The 20,005-nt window shown below is 35.4% G+C and overlaps 1 protein-coding gene across 1 annotated transcript in view; it reads right to left on the bottom strand.

Annotated features, from left to right (window-relative positions):
• The window catches only part of SAMD13 (sterile alpha motif domain containing 13), a 344,770-nt gene that overhangs the window by 112,548 nt on the left and 212,217 nt on the right, over positions 1-20,005 (bottom strand). The window contains exon 2 of the mRNA XM_044080228.1: positions 5,004-5,091. Coding sequence (XP_043936163.1) covers positions 5,004-5,065 — 62 coding nt within the window. The 5' untranslated portion in view covers positions 5,066-5,091. The remainder of the gene's footprint in view (positions 1-5,003; positions 5,092-20,005) is intronic.

Genomic DNA, 20,005 nt, shown 5'->3' with positions numbered 1-20,005 from the left:
ACCTTTGGACATGCTAGAATAGTATTGGGAATTCCTTTATAATTGAAAAAAAGGGCCAATGGGGAACAAAGTACTCAAGGGGAGTTTGTGAGGATGTAGTGCTTTTAATTTTTTAGTGCTGACTTATATAATTGCTTTAGTGAGCAAATGCCAGGCTTTAGAGTGGGAATAGGGTATTTATTATGAGAACTAGATCAGTTCTAAGGGAAAAAGTGAAGAGCAGACTTTGTGGAGCCGACAATGGTTTAAACCCAATTAAGCGGCGCTGCCCGATGCTGCGCTATGCGCAAAACCCGTGCTAAAGCGGGTTTTATACAGGGGGACTTGAAAGAGCTAAAAATTGGCCCAAAACAGCCAATAGACTACCAGATTCTTGGGCTGGGAATACTCCTCCAGGGATAGACAGGCTGCTCCAAGCTCCCCACTGCCACTGGTGAACAAAAAAGCCTCCCTTTATCCAAGAAAGGAAATGGGCAACACAGGAACTTTCCAAAATTCCAGAATACAGCAAAGCCTGTATTTGGACTACTCTAGGTCAGGAAAGACGAGAAACAAGGATGGTGGCTATCTAAGGCCTTTTTGGCAAAAACTAGACATCAACACCTTGAATTTGCATTACAGGAAATGATTTTCGTGGTGCGTATTTATTTTGTATTTATTATCATATTGGATAATGGGTATTGAGTGTGTTTACGTAATGTGAAGTATCTCTTGTATGTCATACATGTTGTTTTCTTTCTTATGTTATTCTCTGATACCGCTGTATCTATATTATTTGCATGGCATTTCTCTCATGAGCTAACATTTGTAATTTTGTTTAGGCTGCACTTGTGTGGTCCTAAATGACAATAAAGTTTCTTTGAATCTTCATCTGGATTTTGGGATAGTCATTCATCAGTAGAGCAGTTGACCAAGCCTTCTCCATCTGACAGGTCATAATGTCTCTAGAACATAATCATTGGTCAGTTTGGTATCTTGTTTTTTAAGGGCTTCCTTGGTTTCAGTTTTGGGAGGTGTGGTGCCAAGTCTCATCCCGTAGAAGTTTACCCCGGGTTTTGGTTATTCAATTGGGCAATTAATGATTTGGTATTGGCTCTAAAAGGATCCTGCTGGCCAGAATTTTATCTGATCATCAAAACATTCATTCTTCATACCCTCAAGGTCTTTGATCAACCCTAGAACTCACTGTCACGGAGGGAGGCAGCTATAGAAATCTCCAGACATTTTATAAACCATAGAGTGGCTCAGGCAGCCTTTCAACTCAGATTCTCATGATGAAACATAAGGCCTTGGATAAACCAGATAAAGACCTTTATGACCAAGATGGAGTTCATCTAAACAGCCTTGGTTTTGATCTCTTTAATGTGGACATTACCCTGGTAGTTGAAAAGTATTTTAATACTGTACATTCCTAATTTGGTTAATGACTTAATTTGTTGGGTCCACTGTGGGGTGGGGATGGCATGGTAATGCCATCTGGAGCCTGCCTCATGGCATTTCTCCCCTTTTTCACCTTCCATTGGTTATTACTCAGCAGCCTCTGTGCATGGGCAGTGTGTGTTTTCAGGTTTAAGCCCTGGACAAGAAAAGTGCAATTTGGGCTGGCAGTCAACCACTAAGGATATTGTTAAGCAGGTCTAAGGCAACTCAGTGTATGCACCTGGATCCCTTACATCTTCTGCCAGAAAGGGTTTGGTTATGCCAAATGGTTTAATGGGATGGTTACAAATGTGTTTAGTTGGTGTTTGCAAAATTAATATACTGTGTTGCCAATAATGTTGTTTATTGCTTCAATAAATGGTCCCACTGGCAATCTTGGTGTAGTTATTGTCTCAGCTTAAAGGAGAACATTGGTATAACTCCCTTACACATTCTGCACCAAGAACTATGTTTCTGTAACATTACACAGGAGTAACTCAGTTACACAATGTGTACCATGAACTGTGTTTCTGCAACATTACATTGGTATTATACGCTGTGTACCAAAAACCCTGTGTCTGAATAGTTTTCACACATCAGTACTACATCATTGTAAGTTTTACATACCACTCTTGCACAGTGCGCACTAACCTTACACAATAAGTACTATTTGTGAAATTATTTTATATCAGACAGGATGTTGAAATGAATGTACTTTAGGTGCTGCTGTAGCATTGTCGCCTCACAGTACGACGTTGTCCTGTTCGATTCTCAGCTAGAGCATCTTCTGTGTGGAGACATGCGTGAATGGGCGTACCATCGTTGAAGGTTGTGCGTCAGGGCTGGCAACTCGGCACATAAAAATCTATTGCCAGTCATTAGTGGACCGGAGTTCCACTGTGGCGATCCCTAACCGGGAAAAGCCGAAAGATACAAGTCAACTGAAGTTCTTAAACTTAAAAAACAGAAATTGTTGTCTCTAAGTCCCTTAGGACTTTTTACAGTGTCTTACTTGTTGCATATATAGCTACTGATTGCTGTTTAATGCATATTTTATTTCTAGTCTTGGAGGGTGGAAAAACAGTTGTGCACTTTGTCAACAGTTTAAGCAAAACCAAAGACATTTTCCTTATTTTTTTTTTTCTTGCTGGATTTTAAGTGAGCATAAATTATATGGTATCTTGAATCTGACGTATCATAATCATCCAGCATTTTAATGATAGTGTTTCCATTATTAAGTTTATTGATTTAATATCTTTATGTATTTTGGAACTGTAGGTTTCACGATAGGCTGTTGTAAGGAGAAAGTGATGTCATGTTAATTTCTTGTGTCCATCACAGTATTTGTATTCACACATTTTCCTGCTGCTTCATATGGTTTAACTACTAGGGCTACTATATTGATTTCCAAGTATGGGAATCACATGCCTCCTCTGTGCTCTTGTAATACTATTCCTGGTTTATCTGGTTACCATAAAAATTTAGCAGTTCTTTGTTTAATACCTTAAATTGCCTTTTAGTGAGCAATAATGAGACAGTCTGCATTACTTATAAAAATGTAATTACTAGAATCATGTTTATTACCACCAGATGAGCAATGGAAAAATAAAGCTGAGAACATTTTTAATTAACCCGGCTGCTTCTTTATGATCATTTAGACTGAGATTCACATCCAATGATATTAGGAAAACTCAAAGACTCCTTATAACTTTATAGTTCCACATACTGACTGGTTAATTTTATTTTGTTGCTAAAGCGTCATTTCTCACTGGCATGTTAGTTTTTGCAAAGATACATTTTAGATTTTATGGAGATGTAAAATGTTTTAATAAACTATATTTAGCATGTTTACATTTGGATTTATTATTTTAGCAATACGTCATTCACCACAAAATAAGTTTTCTTCTGTTCATGCTTATAACACTTTATTAAATATAGTATATTTGCTGTTGTTAGCTAAATCTCTAACACTTACTAAGCAGTATTCTCAAACATGGTTCACAGTCACACAGGGCTGGTGTACTATTAGATGAGCTTACAAGAGCCCAGTATGATTGATAAAGGGCCCTTGACAAACATACATCTATATGGGTCTATGTCAGATGATCGGCCTTTCGGAAACGCCAAAAAATATTGAAGAGACCATAAGATCGAGTTTCCAGAAACTCAAACATTAAAAAAATAAATAAATAAAAACAGAAAAATCTATCTTTTTTTACTTTTTTATGTTTTTTGGTTGTTCCTCCCATGCCAATATAAGTAACGGTTGATGCACACTTTCTTAACTTTTACATATCATTTACTTGACCAAATAAAGTGTATCCGACTACAGTCATCATAAAGCATTAAATAGTAATACTGACAAGTGACTCACTGTTACAGATAGTAGGCTGAGCTGTGGTTACAGACATGTCAGTATCCAACTTGCCCAACAGGCAGTTTTGCATTGTGTACTGAGGGTCTTCCTAATGTTGAATACAAAGTTTTTAGCCCATTATCCACTTAATTACAACAGGTTTGCAGTGGGGTTTTAAGTGCACGGTATGGCTGCAGTGTGATTTCTTTTTTATGAATTGCTCTACTCTCAAGACCACAAAAAGCAACAATGTATATAAATCTTTTATGGGGGTGTGCACAGAAATATTATTATTCATTCTCTTTCATTATAAAAGCATATTAGGTGTTATTTTTATGTATCTATAAGTATACTACATGCTATTTTTACTGTCTGCATTTAGGAATTTACAATTATTCAGTATACAATTTTAACCAATTCAATATTGCATTTCATACAAATAAGTAATAAATAAAACACTTACATTTCTGTACTGAATCATATCTTTTCAATATAGTCATTCAGTCCAATTTTTAAGTAATCTTGCCGAAGATGATATTCTAGGTACCTAAACTGCAATTTAACCCCAGCTAATAGTCCTTGACTATGAATCTTAATACCTCTTATTTATGGCAAATGATTTGTTTTCATCCATAATATGATCGCCTCTCTTTAATTTTTAGAATAATTACATCGAGAGTTTATTTATGTTTATTTTGAATAATCAAATTCTTCTAACTGGATTATTTATGTAAATTATTTTAAGTGTAAATAGTGATACTATTTGAATCATTGAAGATTTTTACGATGAGATATATGGGATCAGTAGATGATATGAATGAAAGAGGGTTATATCTAATAAAACAGCTAATAAAATTATTGAACAATTTAAATGTGTATTGGTGTGTGTATGTTTTGATATTTTAAATATATATACATATTTTTACTTTCTCATAAACTTTTCAAGAACATGCAAAATTAACAGAACATACAAACTATTTGCATATTTAATAGAACATGTCAGTTGCCACTATTGTTATCAACAATGTTACAAATATATGCTGAGAAATGTTTGGGTCCTCAGTTACCCAGACTTTGATGCCTTCTGAATCACTTCTTCAAAAGGTTTTAGGGATGATTTTGTCTTTTATATTTCTTTTCCTTACTATTATTCTATGATACAGATGTAATGCTTTTATCAAGTGCATTACAATAAACGTGCTGTAAGCAAACAAAATGACCAACTTACATTTTGCAATTCACAGAGCCATTTGTCTTCTTTTCCATATCAAATGAAGTTGCTGAAAGCATCTGGAAATTAAATACTCTTCTAAAGCCTAAAAGCAATAAAAAGAACAATGTTAAGCAGGTAACATAACAGACTGGTCAGTACAAATCATACTGTTAATACTGTGGTTGAATAAGCTGCACGTATTTGTATAATGAATGGAGATAAGAAGGCAAAAGTCTGACACCTGAAACCCTAGAAAAAAGCAATATATTGTTCATCAGTGATTCTTCAAAAGAATCTCTTCCCTTAATTGACACTTTTCAGTCTGCATCTAAGACAACACTAGATAAAAAATATATTTGCTAGCCTGAGGCTACCAAAGACATAATAATAATAATAATAATAATAACAATAGCAATATATGGCCAGGGATGGATTCATGAATAACCCCAGTTCATATACTGAAGGTCTGTACTAAGTTTTACTCCAATGCTTTCTCTTAATGCTTAGCCTGTGATGAATATTGGAAGTGAAGAATCCACTCTGCCTTGGAACAGTGTGACATTATGGAAAAGACTCATTATATCAGTCTCAGATCTGAAAAAGCAAACTACATAGCTTAACTCTACACCATAGGTTCACTGGTGTGTACTAGGCTAATGACCACAAAGGTCTTTTTAAGCCTAGCCATGCATCCCAAATCTTTGACAAGTTCTGGTGCCCTAGATAAGTGTAAGCAGGGGCTTGAGAGAGGTCTGACAGATGAAACATTTACAGGCTGCCTGTGTCCATTACTGACATATGTACCAAACCATGGATGAATTTCCTGTTCCCCATCCAACTGTCCAAGTTACACTTGGAAAGGATTATGAAGGAACTCTGCTTCACATGTATGGGAAACCTGTTCCAGAGATGGGATAGTCTCTCGGACACATACCTGTCTTTCCAGCAGGTCCTACTTATATCACAGGCAGGGTTTACATCTTTAGAATGGATAATTCTGGTGTTGTTTGTTTTGTGGATATGTAGAAGGTCCATCAGATTGACGTCTGACAATGCCTTGTAAGCCAGGCATAGATCTCCCCTCAACAGGTTGTAGAAGACAGAATACAGGGATAGGGCCTTGAGGTGGACTACATAGAACATGTTACTTATGCCCTGTATTCTTTTAGTGAGAAACCTCTGTGGATGTTCCAGTTGTTGGATATGCCTGGTTAAGTATATACCAAAGGGGACATTGTACTCAATAATAAGTCTGATGAATGCTGAATAGCTGAATACAATGGAACAATGACCTCCTTCAACCTAGGTGGCATACCTTTGTTTATAAGTTGCACAGCATAGAATGAGATCCTCACTACTGTAGACATGTGATGATCAAAGTCTATATTACTGTCTATGTGTATCACCATGATCTTGACTACTGAGCCGACTCTTAGGGTATGTTGTCAATATGATAGTCACCAGGGGTGGACAACTTCCTGAAGGAAAATATTTTGCATTTCTTAGCATTTAGTTTTAGTCCATGGTACTGAAACCAGTTATTAGTCCGTGTCAGCTCTTCCTGAACAACATTTGTGTCAGTGGAGGGGTTCTGTGACTGCTGCTAATTTGCAATCATCAGCAAATTTAGTCAGCCAGAAGCCATTGACATTGGCCTTGACTTCACAGATGTAAATGCCAAAAAGAAGAGGTCCCAGGACCGAGCCCTGAGGGGCTCCATTTGTGAATGGGCTCTGTAAAGGTGGACTACCCAATTCTAACTTCCTGGGTCCTGTCTGTGAACCAAATGGCTAGCCACTGGGTGACATAAGGGTTTATACCTAACTTCTTGAGTTTGTCAACAATGCTTGAGTGAGCTATTGTGTAAAATGCCTTGGCCAGGTCAAGGTAGGCAGTGTGATCCATTTAGCCCTCATCCTTTGCCTTTTTGACCTTCTCAAAGAAGTCTACCAGGTTGAATAGGCATGACCTGCCTTTGACAAAACCAAACTGGGTTTGGTTCAGTGTCTGGAGGTTTCATATGTCATTATTGATCATTTCCATGATAACTTTTTCCATGGCTTTACATATACAACTAGTAAGACTTATGGATCTGTAGTTTTCAGGGTCTGTAGATGGCCCATATGTGTACAGTAGGATGACTGCTGCTGTTCTCCATTAGTGAGGCATGGAGTTTATTTCGATGCAACAGTTAAACAGCAATTCCAGGGGTCCAGATTGGTCATATTTCATACTATTTAGATGGCATACTAGAATACTGTCTGAACTCATCAACACAGTGCTCCTTGCCTTAGAGAGAGCATTGAGGACCTGTTTCCTAGTGATAATAGGGGGAGTTATATTTAATGGTATTTCCTGAGGGGATGTTGAAGGTGACTGAGGGGGAAAGTTGGAGATGAATTTGTTGGAGAAAAAAAAACACTTGGTAGAGAAATCCACTTTATATAACAGAACAAAGCTTTCGGGTAGAACCCTTTGTCAATACTAATACCTAATACTAATAATGTATTAGTATTGACAAAGGGTTCTACCCGAAAGCTTTGCTCTGTTATATAAAGTGGATTTCTCTACCAAGTGTTTTTTTTCTCTCTTTTGTGTTCTGCAGTTAGTGACTTTCAGATGAATTTGTTGGCCAGTAGCTTTGTTATATCTTTTGGCTTAGTATAAGTGGCTCCATTAACAATAATCTCAGCACACAATTGTGTTTTGCCTGGAGGTTGTGGACATTGCTAAAGAATATCTTGTGTTTGCCCTTGGCCTTGTTAGACTTTATTTGTCCTCTGAATTGTTTGTTTAGTTTGAAAGTGCTTTTATCCTGTTGGATGCTACACCTTATTATTTTTGCCATGATTTTCTTCCTTCGGTTATACCACCTACTAATGTTGTGATTCTACCAAGATGGTTTGTTTTTTGAGTTAGTTCTGTACTTCATTTTTGTAAGATTATGCTCAACAAGGGTTTAAGGTTGAATGTAACTTTGCTACAAATATGCAACATAAATAAGGAATAAGATAAAGCTTGCTTAAATGTAGAAACAGAGTTTAGTAATATGTGATTAGCATCCATACTAAATGACTGCGGCTTAAAAAAATAAGGAACTTGCTTATGAGTGTATTACACACACATCAAGAAAGCTGACTTCTTACAGGCATAACAAGAATGTAATTTGCTTTCTTTAAAGAACTGACAACGGGACATGATTTTCTAAGAAGGTTTAAAAATATGCTTTTCTAATCCACAAGGCGTGTCCATGAAGACAGTTTACTTATCAGAATTTGCACAAGAACAGATGTGTCAGCATTTGTGTCATGAAGGCAGTATCTTTCCAAAACCAAGAGGGAGTGCTTAACTAAAATATATATATAAAGTCTGTATTAAATCCAGTTATGTTACGGGTATTGGTAGGGACACATTTGTCCTGAGGTAAATGTTATATCTCTTACATCATCTGTACTATATGAGAAGTAGAACATTTTCTGAAGCTGTAACAGAAGAACGTGTGGTTTATTATAAAAGTTATTGGTTACTGCTCTTAAAGACAGGTGCTGCAAAGTATATTCTCTCATCAGTGTATATTCTGCAAGTTTCTGTATGCAACAGACTGTGTATGCAACTATAACCAGACTTTGATTTCAGCAGAATCCAGCCAGCAAGACTGAGTGTCTTAAGAAGACTTCAAATGCATCACAGTAAGCATCAGAGTAACAGCACAATGCTTTAGCACCTTAAAATTAATTTTTCAATGGCGAGCCAGCCAGGAGATGAACCTAGAATCTTCGGATCCGCAGTCACAATAAAATTAATTTTTCACTGGCGAGCCTACCTGCATTCAAACAGAGAGGGAAGGGTAAGCCCTGCAGAGGGTCACTTCAGTCAAATTGCAATAACTAACAGTTGTACATATGTGTAAATCCTAAACAGAGGTATTCCAGTTCATGCGGCTTACAGCAGTAAAGTTTTTTTAGACGTCTAAATCCAGTGAGACTAGTTTAGGAAAGTCGCAGTACCATAAATTCTCCAAGAAAAGGTGGATATTTACTTTCACAGCAGTCTGCTGCCTGTTATGCTTCACCAGCTTCTCAACTGGCTTTGAAAAATTTCCAGCCATCAGCAACAACAGCCTGATCACCTGTTTTCTTGCTAACTGGTAAGACTTTTTTTGTGTCACATTATTAGTATGGATACTATTAGACAGTTTGCATATTATTAGACAGTTTGGATGTTATTAGACAGTATGGATATTATTAGACATAATCCGTGTAGGAGTAAACCAAGTCTTAGTAAAATGCAATGTTGGTATACACAGCACATTAGTAAATGTAAAACCTTATTAGGGAACGTTGATAGTAAGGCATTATGCAAATGTATTACAATATTAGACTGGTATCTCAAAGAAAACCATGTGGAGTATGACAAATGTTTATTATGTCAATCAACAAAAACTGCATTTTGTGTATTCTGCCATAAAAAAGTATTGCATGATATTGCTAAAACAATAGACTGTGAAGACAGATCTGTTCATGGTAAAGAATTAACTAAGATTAAAGTGTTTCCATTATATTCAGATGTTGAACAGTTATGTCCTGTCACCACATGTGAGTCAAATCAGTTACTGACAGGACCTCTAGTACATTTTGTTACAAAAGAATGTGATAAACTTCTAAGACAGACACAATGAGTTCAGGAAGCTTAGACAAGTTATACAAACATTTTTCCAAAAGTGCATAGGAGTTTTAAATTCAGCAGAACAGGTTATTAAAGAATGTCAGAAAGACCATGCAGCGTTACAGGAAACTCTTAAACAGCAGTTGCAAGATGAAGAAAATAGATTAGCTAAACTGACAAGGACTGACTTCCTACATACATTGGGAAAGAGAAGGAAACTACAGCTGATCTGTACAAAAGAGATATATTTTATAATATGTTTGTGTTTTGAAAATGGTTAAGCATACATGGTAGGATGGTAAAATACAAATCATTCTCAAATGTTTAAAACTTCCATTCAATTAAGGCAAGATATTTATCAGTACTACAGTAAATTAGAGTGTATGACTGCCATTCTCATAGCATAGTCAAAAGGTAAACAAAACAGTTCTAGTGTATAAAAATTAAATAAAAATAGTTAATAAGAGTAAAGATTTAAAGTCACAACACTAACATGCTTATATAAAGATTTAAAGTGACAAGACTGACATGCATGTATTTTCTTTTTATACAATGCACAAGAATAACAGGCAGACAATAGCAAATATAAATAATGTAAATATAAATGTGTTCGTTAAGGTAATATCTATTTATTTTATTTTTGTTTTTATAATTGTATAGTAACACCACACCAAACAGTTAAAGTTCTGAATTTTAAAAAGAAATAAAATCATGGATGGAATTAGTCAAACAGTCTTTGTAAAATGAATGGCAGAGCAGTTAAATAAATAAAAAATACTGAAATCAAAAGTTAAAAATATGTAAGCTAATTGTCAAATAATGTTTAGTTTGCATAGTTATGCAAATCAGAAATATAATGCTAAGTGTTTTATAAATGTATTTTACTAACAGATGATTAAAGGAAAAATGCTAAAAGGGTTAACTGAAATGTGAGCTCAGACCTTCCTAGACTGGATGAATAGTTACAGGAAATGTTGGAAAGATAAGATAAGAAACAAGACTGATTGCCAGACAAGTGGCTTGAGTTTTTCTAAAAACTTATTGTTATTAAAACATAATTGTTAAAATGTACACATGCAACATTATTTGGTAATTGTAATAAAATATCACAATTGTGCATATATGTCACTGATAAAAATAAAAAACCTCAGTTACATCAAGTATAGCCAGCAGATGGGTTATAGTATACATACAGTTCAAATCAATTATACAGGAGGGTACAAATAACTACTATTAGAAATAGACAGCAAAGGCAACAGAAAAGATGATCAAATCAGACAAAGGTCTACAGTTTAATAAACTAATAAAGCAAATGTATAACCAAAGTGTTGGGCTGACATACATTATAAAGCAAATAAGCAATACTGCAGTACTACAGGGGGAGGGTACTTTCTCAGTTTTACACTGACTGTGTGAGCAGTATTGCAAAAGGGTATAAAAGAAATAAAACTGAAAGAGTGCCCTGTTCCGCTTGCAATATACACCAGTTACCGTTCACTTGTAGAAAATAGGTAAAGCAGCCAAAAACTCTTCCGGATGACAAAATAACTGAAGTTAAAAACAGGAAGACTTGAAATAATAGCAACGAAACCTCCGTTAGAATGAACGCTCTTTAATACACCTGACAAACTGCGTTTTCGTCACCAAAGACTTCATCAGACAACATAAAAACATACTGAACATGTTTAAATACTCCATTGAATTAATTAAAAACTACTGGATTGGATGAATTTATTTCAAACACACCTATTGTTTCTATACTTCGTATAGTTCATTAATATTCATGAATTTCATAAAGTGCTACGTGCTTCATTAAAAACTCATGTATTAAAACTCCTATATTAAAACCATCATATTCTATGGATTACTCCTACATAATTATTTATTCCAAAACTCAAAATACATAAACAATTATAAATACAATATTGTTTAAAACACTTTTAATGAATATATGTATCTAAAAACACTTATTAAATGAATCCTATGGGTCCACAATGTGGGTATGCCCTCTAGTGTCCATAATTGATATCACATTATATTTTGTTAGCCCTTGAACCTGATATAAGGGGAGGTTTATGGGAAGAAAATCTTGAAAATAGAGAATTATGGTGGCAGGTTTACCTGGATTCCAACAACAGCCCTGGTACGAATGATTTTTTAACTATAACTCCCCTTCTGAAAATAAGGGCTAACAAAATATAATGTGATATCAATTATGGACACTAGAGGGCATACCCACATTGTGGACCCATAGGATTCATTTAATAAGTGTTTTTAGATACACATACATTTTCATATTAAAAAGTGTTTTAAACAATATTGTATTTATAATTGTTTATGTATTTTGAGTTTTGGAATAAATAATTATGTAGGAGTAATCCATAGAATATGATGGTTTTAATATAGGAGTTTTAATACATGAGTTTTTAATGAAGCACGTAGCACTTTATGAAATTCATGAATATTAATGAACTATACGAAGTATAGAAACAATAGGTGTGTTTGAAATAAATTCATCCAATCCAGTAGTTTTTAATTAATTCAATGGAGTATTTAAACATGTTCAGTATGTTTTTATGATGAAGTCTTTGGTGACGAAATTTGTCAGGTGTATTAAAGAGCCGTTCTAACGGAGGTTCGCTATTATTTCAAGTCTTCCTGTTTTTAACTCAGTTATTTTGTCATCCAAGAGTTTTTGGCTGACATACATTTTCTACAAATAAGCAATACTGCAGTATACAGGGAGGGCACTCTTTCAGTTTTATTGGTTGTTTTCGAGTGCCTGCTTCTGGTTTTTAGGGTATAAAAGAAAGCTACAGGAAGAAATATCTCATTCCTTCTTGACAATACTCTTTCTGGGGGGAGGGAAAACAGGTATTAATGCATTAGAAATATTGGTAAACAGATTAAATCTGACAGGATAAGATATTTTACAAGTTACTAATAGCCATCATGCTAGTTATTAGTATTAAATTGTATTTACAACCTGTTTAACTGTTAAGCTATACAAGAGATTACTTAAAATTGCTTTATTAAAGCTATACAAGAGAGAGTAAAGATATGTAAAAACTGAGCAAGAATGGTCACTATTTCATATATTTTTGGCAAGACAATGTTGGTATGCAAAAAGCATAAATGTTTCTAATTTCTGGGTATGTAGTTGTCTCTGGTGGCAATTTCACTAGATACTTCTAAAGAAACATAAGAATTTTTCAAGATTTTGCTTGATGTTAATGTTACTAAATTTGTAGATTGGACTATGTACAAATACAAAATAATTCAGTACAAATGAAATTAATGTCTAAGTAACAAATCTGTGTGGAAAACCATATTTAAAAAAAATTGGTTCCAGGATAACTACTAGATTGAAATGCATGAATAGCAAACAGTCTGTGTAAATACATACTGTACAGGATACATTGTAACAAGTTCAAAAGTAATTTGTCAAGTTGTAATTTTATTACTAATTGTAATTTTATCACTGGTTTTTGGACCATCATTTTATCTGTACTAGTATTGGTTACCCCAGTTAAAGGAAAATTATATTAAAATATTGTATTCATACAGCTAATGGACTAACATGTACATAGCATTCTTTAGTATATAAATCATAATTTATTTAATCCTCAAGTATTAAATATACTGAAATAATTGCATTCAAATATTTATTATCTAAGCCCAGTTCAGTACTTTACCAAGATGTCAGAGACATGACCACAATGTTATGGTTAAAATGACATTGAAACTGTATATTTTCAGCAGTGTATAAATGTTTGGAGTAGCACAAAGTTCTTGTCTCATATAGATATTAGTCTATCTCTAATCTTTTGATATAAAATAATCAATAAAAGTAAAGATTTAATTCAACAGGTGCAAAGAGTTAAAAGAATTCTAAGTCATAAATTAAATTTTGTGATTGCAAAAGAATAAATTAATCAAGTTAAAAAATAAAACGAAAGCTAAAGCAGACACAGTTCATAACTGATAAAATATTTTCACAGAATGGTCTGTAAAAGAAAAAGTTGTTAAATACATTCAGTTTTAGTAGTAATATTTGATATAATTGTATTAACTATGTAAATTGCATTTTGACTTGTGTATCAAAAGAAGACTAAAGATTTTATTTCTTAATGTGTTTTGTATATAATGTGATCAAAAATACATATCAGTATAAAGTGTTTTGAGTATGTTTTAAAATAAAAAGAGGGAATTGTAAGATTATGCTCAACAAGGTTTTAAGATTGAATGTAACTTTGCTACAAATATGCAACATAAATAAGGAATAAGATAAAGCTTGCTTAAATGTAGAAACAGAGTTTAATAATATGTGATTAGCATCCATACTAAATGACTGTGGCTTAAAAAAATAAGGAACTTGCTTATGAGTGTATTACACACACATCAAGAAAGCTGACTTCTTACACACATGACAAGAATGTAATTTGCTTTCTTTAAAGAACTGACAACAGGACATGTTTTTCTAAGAAAGTTTAAAAATATGCTTTTCTAATCCACACAGCGTTTCCTTGAAGACAGTTTACTTATCAGCATTTGCACAAGAACAGATGTGTCAGCATTTGCGTCATCAAGGCAGTTTGTTTGTGTCTTTCTGCTTTTCCCGGTTAGGGGTCGCCACAGCGGAACTCCGGTCCACTAATGATTGGCAGTTGATTTTTATGTACCGGCTTGAAAACCAGAGGGAGTGCTTAACTAAAAATATATATAAAGTCTGTATTAAATCCAGTTATGTTAGGGGTATTGGTAGGGACACATTTATCCTGAGGTAAATGTTATATCTCTCACATCATCTGTGCTATATGAGAAGTAAAGTAGAATATTTTCTGAAGCTGTAACAGAAGTATGTGTGGTTTATTATAAAAGTTATTGGTTACTGCTCTTAAAGACAGGTGCTGCAAAGTATATTCTCTCATCAGTGTATATTCTGCAAGTTTCTGTATGCAACAGACTGTGAATGCAACTATAACCAGACTTTGATTTCAGCAGAATACAGCCAGCAAGACTGAGTGTCTTAAGAAGACTTCAAATCCATCACAGTAAGCATCAGAGTAACAGCACAGTGCTTTAGCACCTTAAAATTAATTTTTCAATCTTAGCAGGTACTGCTGCCTCTGTTCAGCTTTTAACATGCTTGTATAGGGTTTCTGTGAAAAGGTCTGCATGGGCAGCATCATTTTCATAGTTTATGGAGGCTTGAAATTTTGCCAGATTATCACTTAATAGAAGGAAGTTAGACTTAGAGTAGTACCTAAGCACTCCATTGTTAGATGGGGTCCCAGGTTTTATTTTTACTTCAAGGGAGACCATTTTGTGGTCTAACATACCAGAAAAGACATTACACTAGAGGATATGGAGCACTCTCTCATATTAGTAAGGACCAGATCCAGTATGTTTGCATCTCTGGTCATGAATTCCAGGAATCTCTGCCTCTATATGTTTGGTGTTGTATATAATTCCCAGTTAAAAGTGGGGTGATTAAAGTTGCCCATGAATATGGCATTGTGTGGGATGGTATATTTTTCCAATAAAGTTAAATATGTGTTATGGGTTTCATAAGTCATGGACGGGGACCTATAGCTTGCGGAGAAGTGGTAGGAGATTTTGCCTATGGTGATTTGAACGTGGAGATGTTCAAGCGTATTGTCCTGTTTGAACAGCCTTGAGGTATATTTATTTTTGCTGTAAATCAAGACACTTCCACTTTAGTCTCTGCCTGTGTAGTAGCTGGTCTAAATGTGTGGAAGGTGATATAACCTTGCAGTGGTGGTGTGATCTTCGTGGCTTGAAACCATGTCTCAGTGACTGCACAGATGTCAGCTTTCTCTAGTGTAAGGTAGTGCTTGTAGTGAATGGAGTTTTTTGTTAGACTCCTAGCAATGAGCAGCAACACATTTAGATTTTCTTGCTTTTGACTTGCTATATCAGAAGTACTTTCAGTTTGGCATTGCCTAAAAAAAGCACTATAGTGGAAGACAATGTTTTAGCTAATATTTGAAAGCCTAGACGGGAGAGGTGCAGACCATCCCTGGCAAGGCAGTGTGGTCTGTTCACCATCTCCTTCTATGCTGACAAATATTGCACCCCCTTAGAATGACACCAGAAACTAAGCCAATTATTAAAAGTCAGTCATCTTCTGTTTATAGTCTGGCATCATCCTTGGAGAAAGCAAAATACTGCTAAGTGCTGAGCTCATACCACCCTAGGACACATATTCTGAGAGCTCCATGATGTCTGTCTTCATGTAGTCTAGGGAGGTACATCTCAGGTCATTTACACCCACATGGAATATGGCTGAGTCATACTGGTACTTGTGGCCTAATGATCTGAGTCTGTGTATAATGTGGCAGATCTTGGACCCCGATAAGCAACTGACCATGACTTTCTCCTTACTCAGTCTGGTGAGAGGGACATCAGTGTGTCTCATAATGGAGTCTCCAATGACTGGAATGCTGGATTGTGTAGTGGCTTGCCTTATGCGGTTAGAAGTACAGGCTCCACGAGATCTGGCTGCATGTGTTGATGTGGGTGTCCTGAAAGAGTGCATTCAAGGCTGCTGAGGGTATTTGTTATGTGTGCTTCATCTAAGAGGTCTTTGGGGATTAGGAAGGTTAAATTTAAGTGCCTCAGCATATGTGGGTCTGTGTCTATGTGTTTCATGATTAGCTCTTTCCCAAGAACTGCAGACTTTTGAAACTAAACAGAGTTTTTGATTGTTTTCAATCATCTTAGAGGAACTAAGACTGTGAAGATAAGTTGCATGCAGATAAAAAAAAAGCTCTTTTTAACACAGCTTTGTTAGTCCTGTTCATATACGTGCATTGTACTGGCTTATAAAGAATACAAATCTAACTTCCTAAATGGGTATATGAAAGAGTACCTTATTTTGGAAATTATGAGATGTTGGTCTATTTCTGTCATATGGTAAAGTAAAAACATCTTAAGGATTTTATTTTACCCTTACAATGTTACATGCCCTTAACAAAGAATGGTGAGACATCAGCAGAATATGCAGTACTTTAGATGTAAAGGTATGTCACATAAAAAGGTGTCAACCCTATTACATGAGGAAACGCATTCCCAAGAAGCAGTTTATACATGAGATTTTAAATACCAGTCAGACTGTGTTACACAATCAGCTGTTACATAAAACAAGCAGTACATTTTATGAACATGGGTATTCAATAAAAAATCTGAGCTGTCAAAAATTAAACAGCTGGAAATACTGAAGAAAAATGCCTTATAGTAAGTAAAGGAAAATTACGGTACTTGTCTAAGTAAAAGCTAAGAGCAAGAATTCTGTTAAGTCAGTTACATTTTATAACTGAATATAATGGTAAAAGTACATAAATAGAAAAGGTCCCTAAGGATAACTGGGACATACTTCTGTTAAACAAGGAAGTGAAGAATATTGTGAAAGAAAAAAAATCTTTTACTTATAGAAGGGCTCACAACCTGAACAAGTTTTCAATCAAGGCAGATAGTAGCAGAGCAAGAAGTTTATAAAACTAAGATTTTTTTCCATGTATAAGATGTAATTTATGTGATTTTTGTGACCACCATTACATTCTTCTAAATCCAGATGCTAGCTGTATGTACAAAGTTTATAAGAATATTGCATGCTCAACAGAAGGTATAGTTTCTTGATCGAAACGTCATCATATCGAACACCTAAACATTGACCTGTATTCATCAAAATGCACTTACACGAATTGATGAATACTTACAGTGCAAAAAAACACTTGCCCCACAATCCCACATAACACACTTAACCTAAAACAAACCCACCCATGTGGGGGGCTTCACCCCCTACACCCCCACGACATGGGGGGCTGTACCCCCACCCCCACCCCAACTAAATATACCAACTCCGAGATCACACTACAGCAGAGAAAAGGGCAACACTGTGTAATTGGCCATCTACATCTTTGCCCTAGAAGTATTCAACAATTTGCATAAATGCATTTCGATGAATATGGGTCGATATTTAGGTGTTTGATATTACGACGTTTTGACGTCGTAATATAGACTAGTTTCTTTATCCAAGTATGGGTACAATGCTTGTATGGTATTAAAAGGCAGAATAGGAACAGTGCACTAGAAAAACACTGTAGGGAATTCAGAAAAGCATAACGGATTGTACTATCCTTTTTAAAGCAGGATTACTCAAGGCATTATTAGGGAATGATTCCAAGGCCACTATAGCACAGTAGAGTGGCAAGAAGGCTCCAGCAAGTAAAAATACATCAGTCTTGTTGGATATCACTGTATGCAAATGCAGCAGTTCAGGGCCACAACTAATATAATTGAGCATACACCATGATCTGAATAGCATGATACAGCAAATCAAAGACAAACTAGACCTGCTATCTCCGGAGTGAAGTGATGGGAATGTGCATTCTTTTTACAGGATACACTCATTGTTATCAATGGTGGGAGAGGGGCTATTAGTCCTAGTGTGTGTGTGTGTGTGTGTGTGTGTGTGTGTGTGTGTGTGTGTGCGTGTGTGCGTGTGTGCGTGTGTGCGTGTGTGCGTGTGTGTGTGTGTGCGTGTGTGTGTGTGTGTGTGTGTCTGCGTGTCTGTAGGTCTGCAGGTCTCCAGATGTCTGCACAACAGTTTTGCAGGGACTGGTGAGGGGAACAACAGCTGAGTTAAGTGTTCAATTTAGAGACATGCAAATGAGTTGCTAAAGAATTTTTGCTCATTGTGATTCTGTCATGTCTCTAAATTACTTGTTATCTCTAACACTGCTAGAGCTCACCAGCAAAGCACTAATAGCATTGTGTGGAAAGGTTTTTGACTGCAGATTCACATTTCAAGTGCTGAAAAAAGGTTGAAAATAATCTTACATTTTAAAATAACTTTAAAATTAAGGAACCAAAATGGCAGCTACAGCTAGTTGCAACAAGGTGGTATGATTAAAGTACTGTTTTAATAGTAAATCCATGTTCAGAAAAAGGAGATTGTTCAAATTGTTTGCACAATAGCAGGAAAATGTATTGTCATGAATAATCAATATACTTTTACCTAGGGGTGGTCTAAGTTATTAAGTGTCTTACCAAAGCATACTGGATGCATAAATAAAGGAGGTCTGCCTATGCTTCAGTTTTTTTTCTATGCCTGATCTGAGAAAGGACTAGTGTTTGAACTTTTGTCTAATTTTTATTGTTTTGTTTTCCGAGTTCTTGAATCAGTTATTTATGTATACATTTCATGGGTCTATCTCAATTTGTCAAAGGACCTAACTGTCAAAACCCTTATGCTTGACAATTTAATTCATTGAAGCTTTCTGACTAAGACTGCATTTCAGTAGGTATCAGGAAGTTTACCCTTTTCCCCACTGTAATGTGATTTCAGAGTTGGTATAAATAATTAGCAGTGGGTGTGGGGGATGCAGGGAGACTTGCCCCCCCCCCCCCACTGCAAAAATGTTGTTTGTGTTGCTGGAGGGTGCTGCGTGGCTTTATGTTTGTTTTTCACTTAACTGCACTGTTGACCATATGGACTTCGACAATGTGGTTTTTCAATAAACTGACATAGATCCATATTTAATAACCTGCCTGCCTAGAATCACCCTACTTTATTGTACTGTTTCCTGTTATTTGGCCATTTAAATATACTGTTTAACTGGTATAAAGAATAAACTCCTTTGTAGTACTATATCTGCCAAGAATAATGGAGTATGTGTAATATAATAGTTATATATCATAGTTGATACCAAATAGTTTGTTGCTATAACTGTTAAAGTAATTATAAAGCCAATGCTTGTCTTAATTGTTCTGCTACAAGATACTGCATACCAGGGGTTTGGCACCTATTATGTCTTTAGACCATTGGTAGATGTGGGGGATTTGTTAAAAACACTATTACCTCTCATCTAATTACCCTTGACCTTAACTTGGAGATTCTGGATATTCAAATCACTCTTAACAAGTTCAACTCTTACTTCATTGCTATCTAGAGATAGACGTAAATGTCCTACAAATATCATATACATTACCGTAACACAACTGAGGCATTAATTATCGCATCAAATACTTTCTTGCTAGGTGACTTCAATTACCCAAGCATTGACTGGCATATATGCAGTTATAAAAACAGTTATACTCAGCTCTTCCCAGACTTTGTTAATACCACTACACTGGAACAATTATAAAATAGTAAAATTACACACTAGAAGCTCTAATATCTTTGATCTGGTCCTTACCAACCAAACCTCCGCCTGTATCCTATCTTGCATCTTCTCATCTCTAGCTTAATCTGACTACAAATTGGTCATCTTCTCTGTCAGGCCTAGTTGTACTACCATCAACAAATTAGACCATCTTTAGGTATT

Source organism: Protopterus annectens, chromosome 8.part0 (assembly GCF_019279795.1).
Source record: "Protopterus annectens isolate FY-2018-M chromosome 8.part0, PAN1.0, whole genome shotgun sequence".
Classification (NCBI taxonomy): Eukaryota; Metazoa; Chordata; order Ceratodontiformes; family Protopteridae; genus Protopterus; species Protopterus annectens.
The sequence above is the reverse complement of the archived record's forward strand: the minus strand, read 5'-3'. Positions and strand labels throughout refer to the sequence as shown.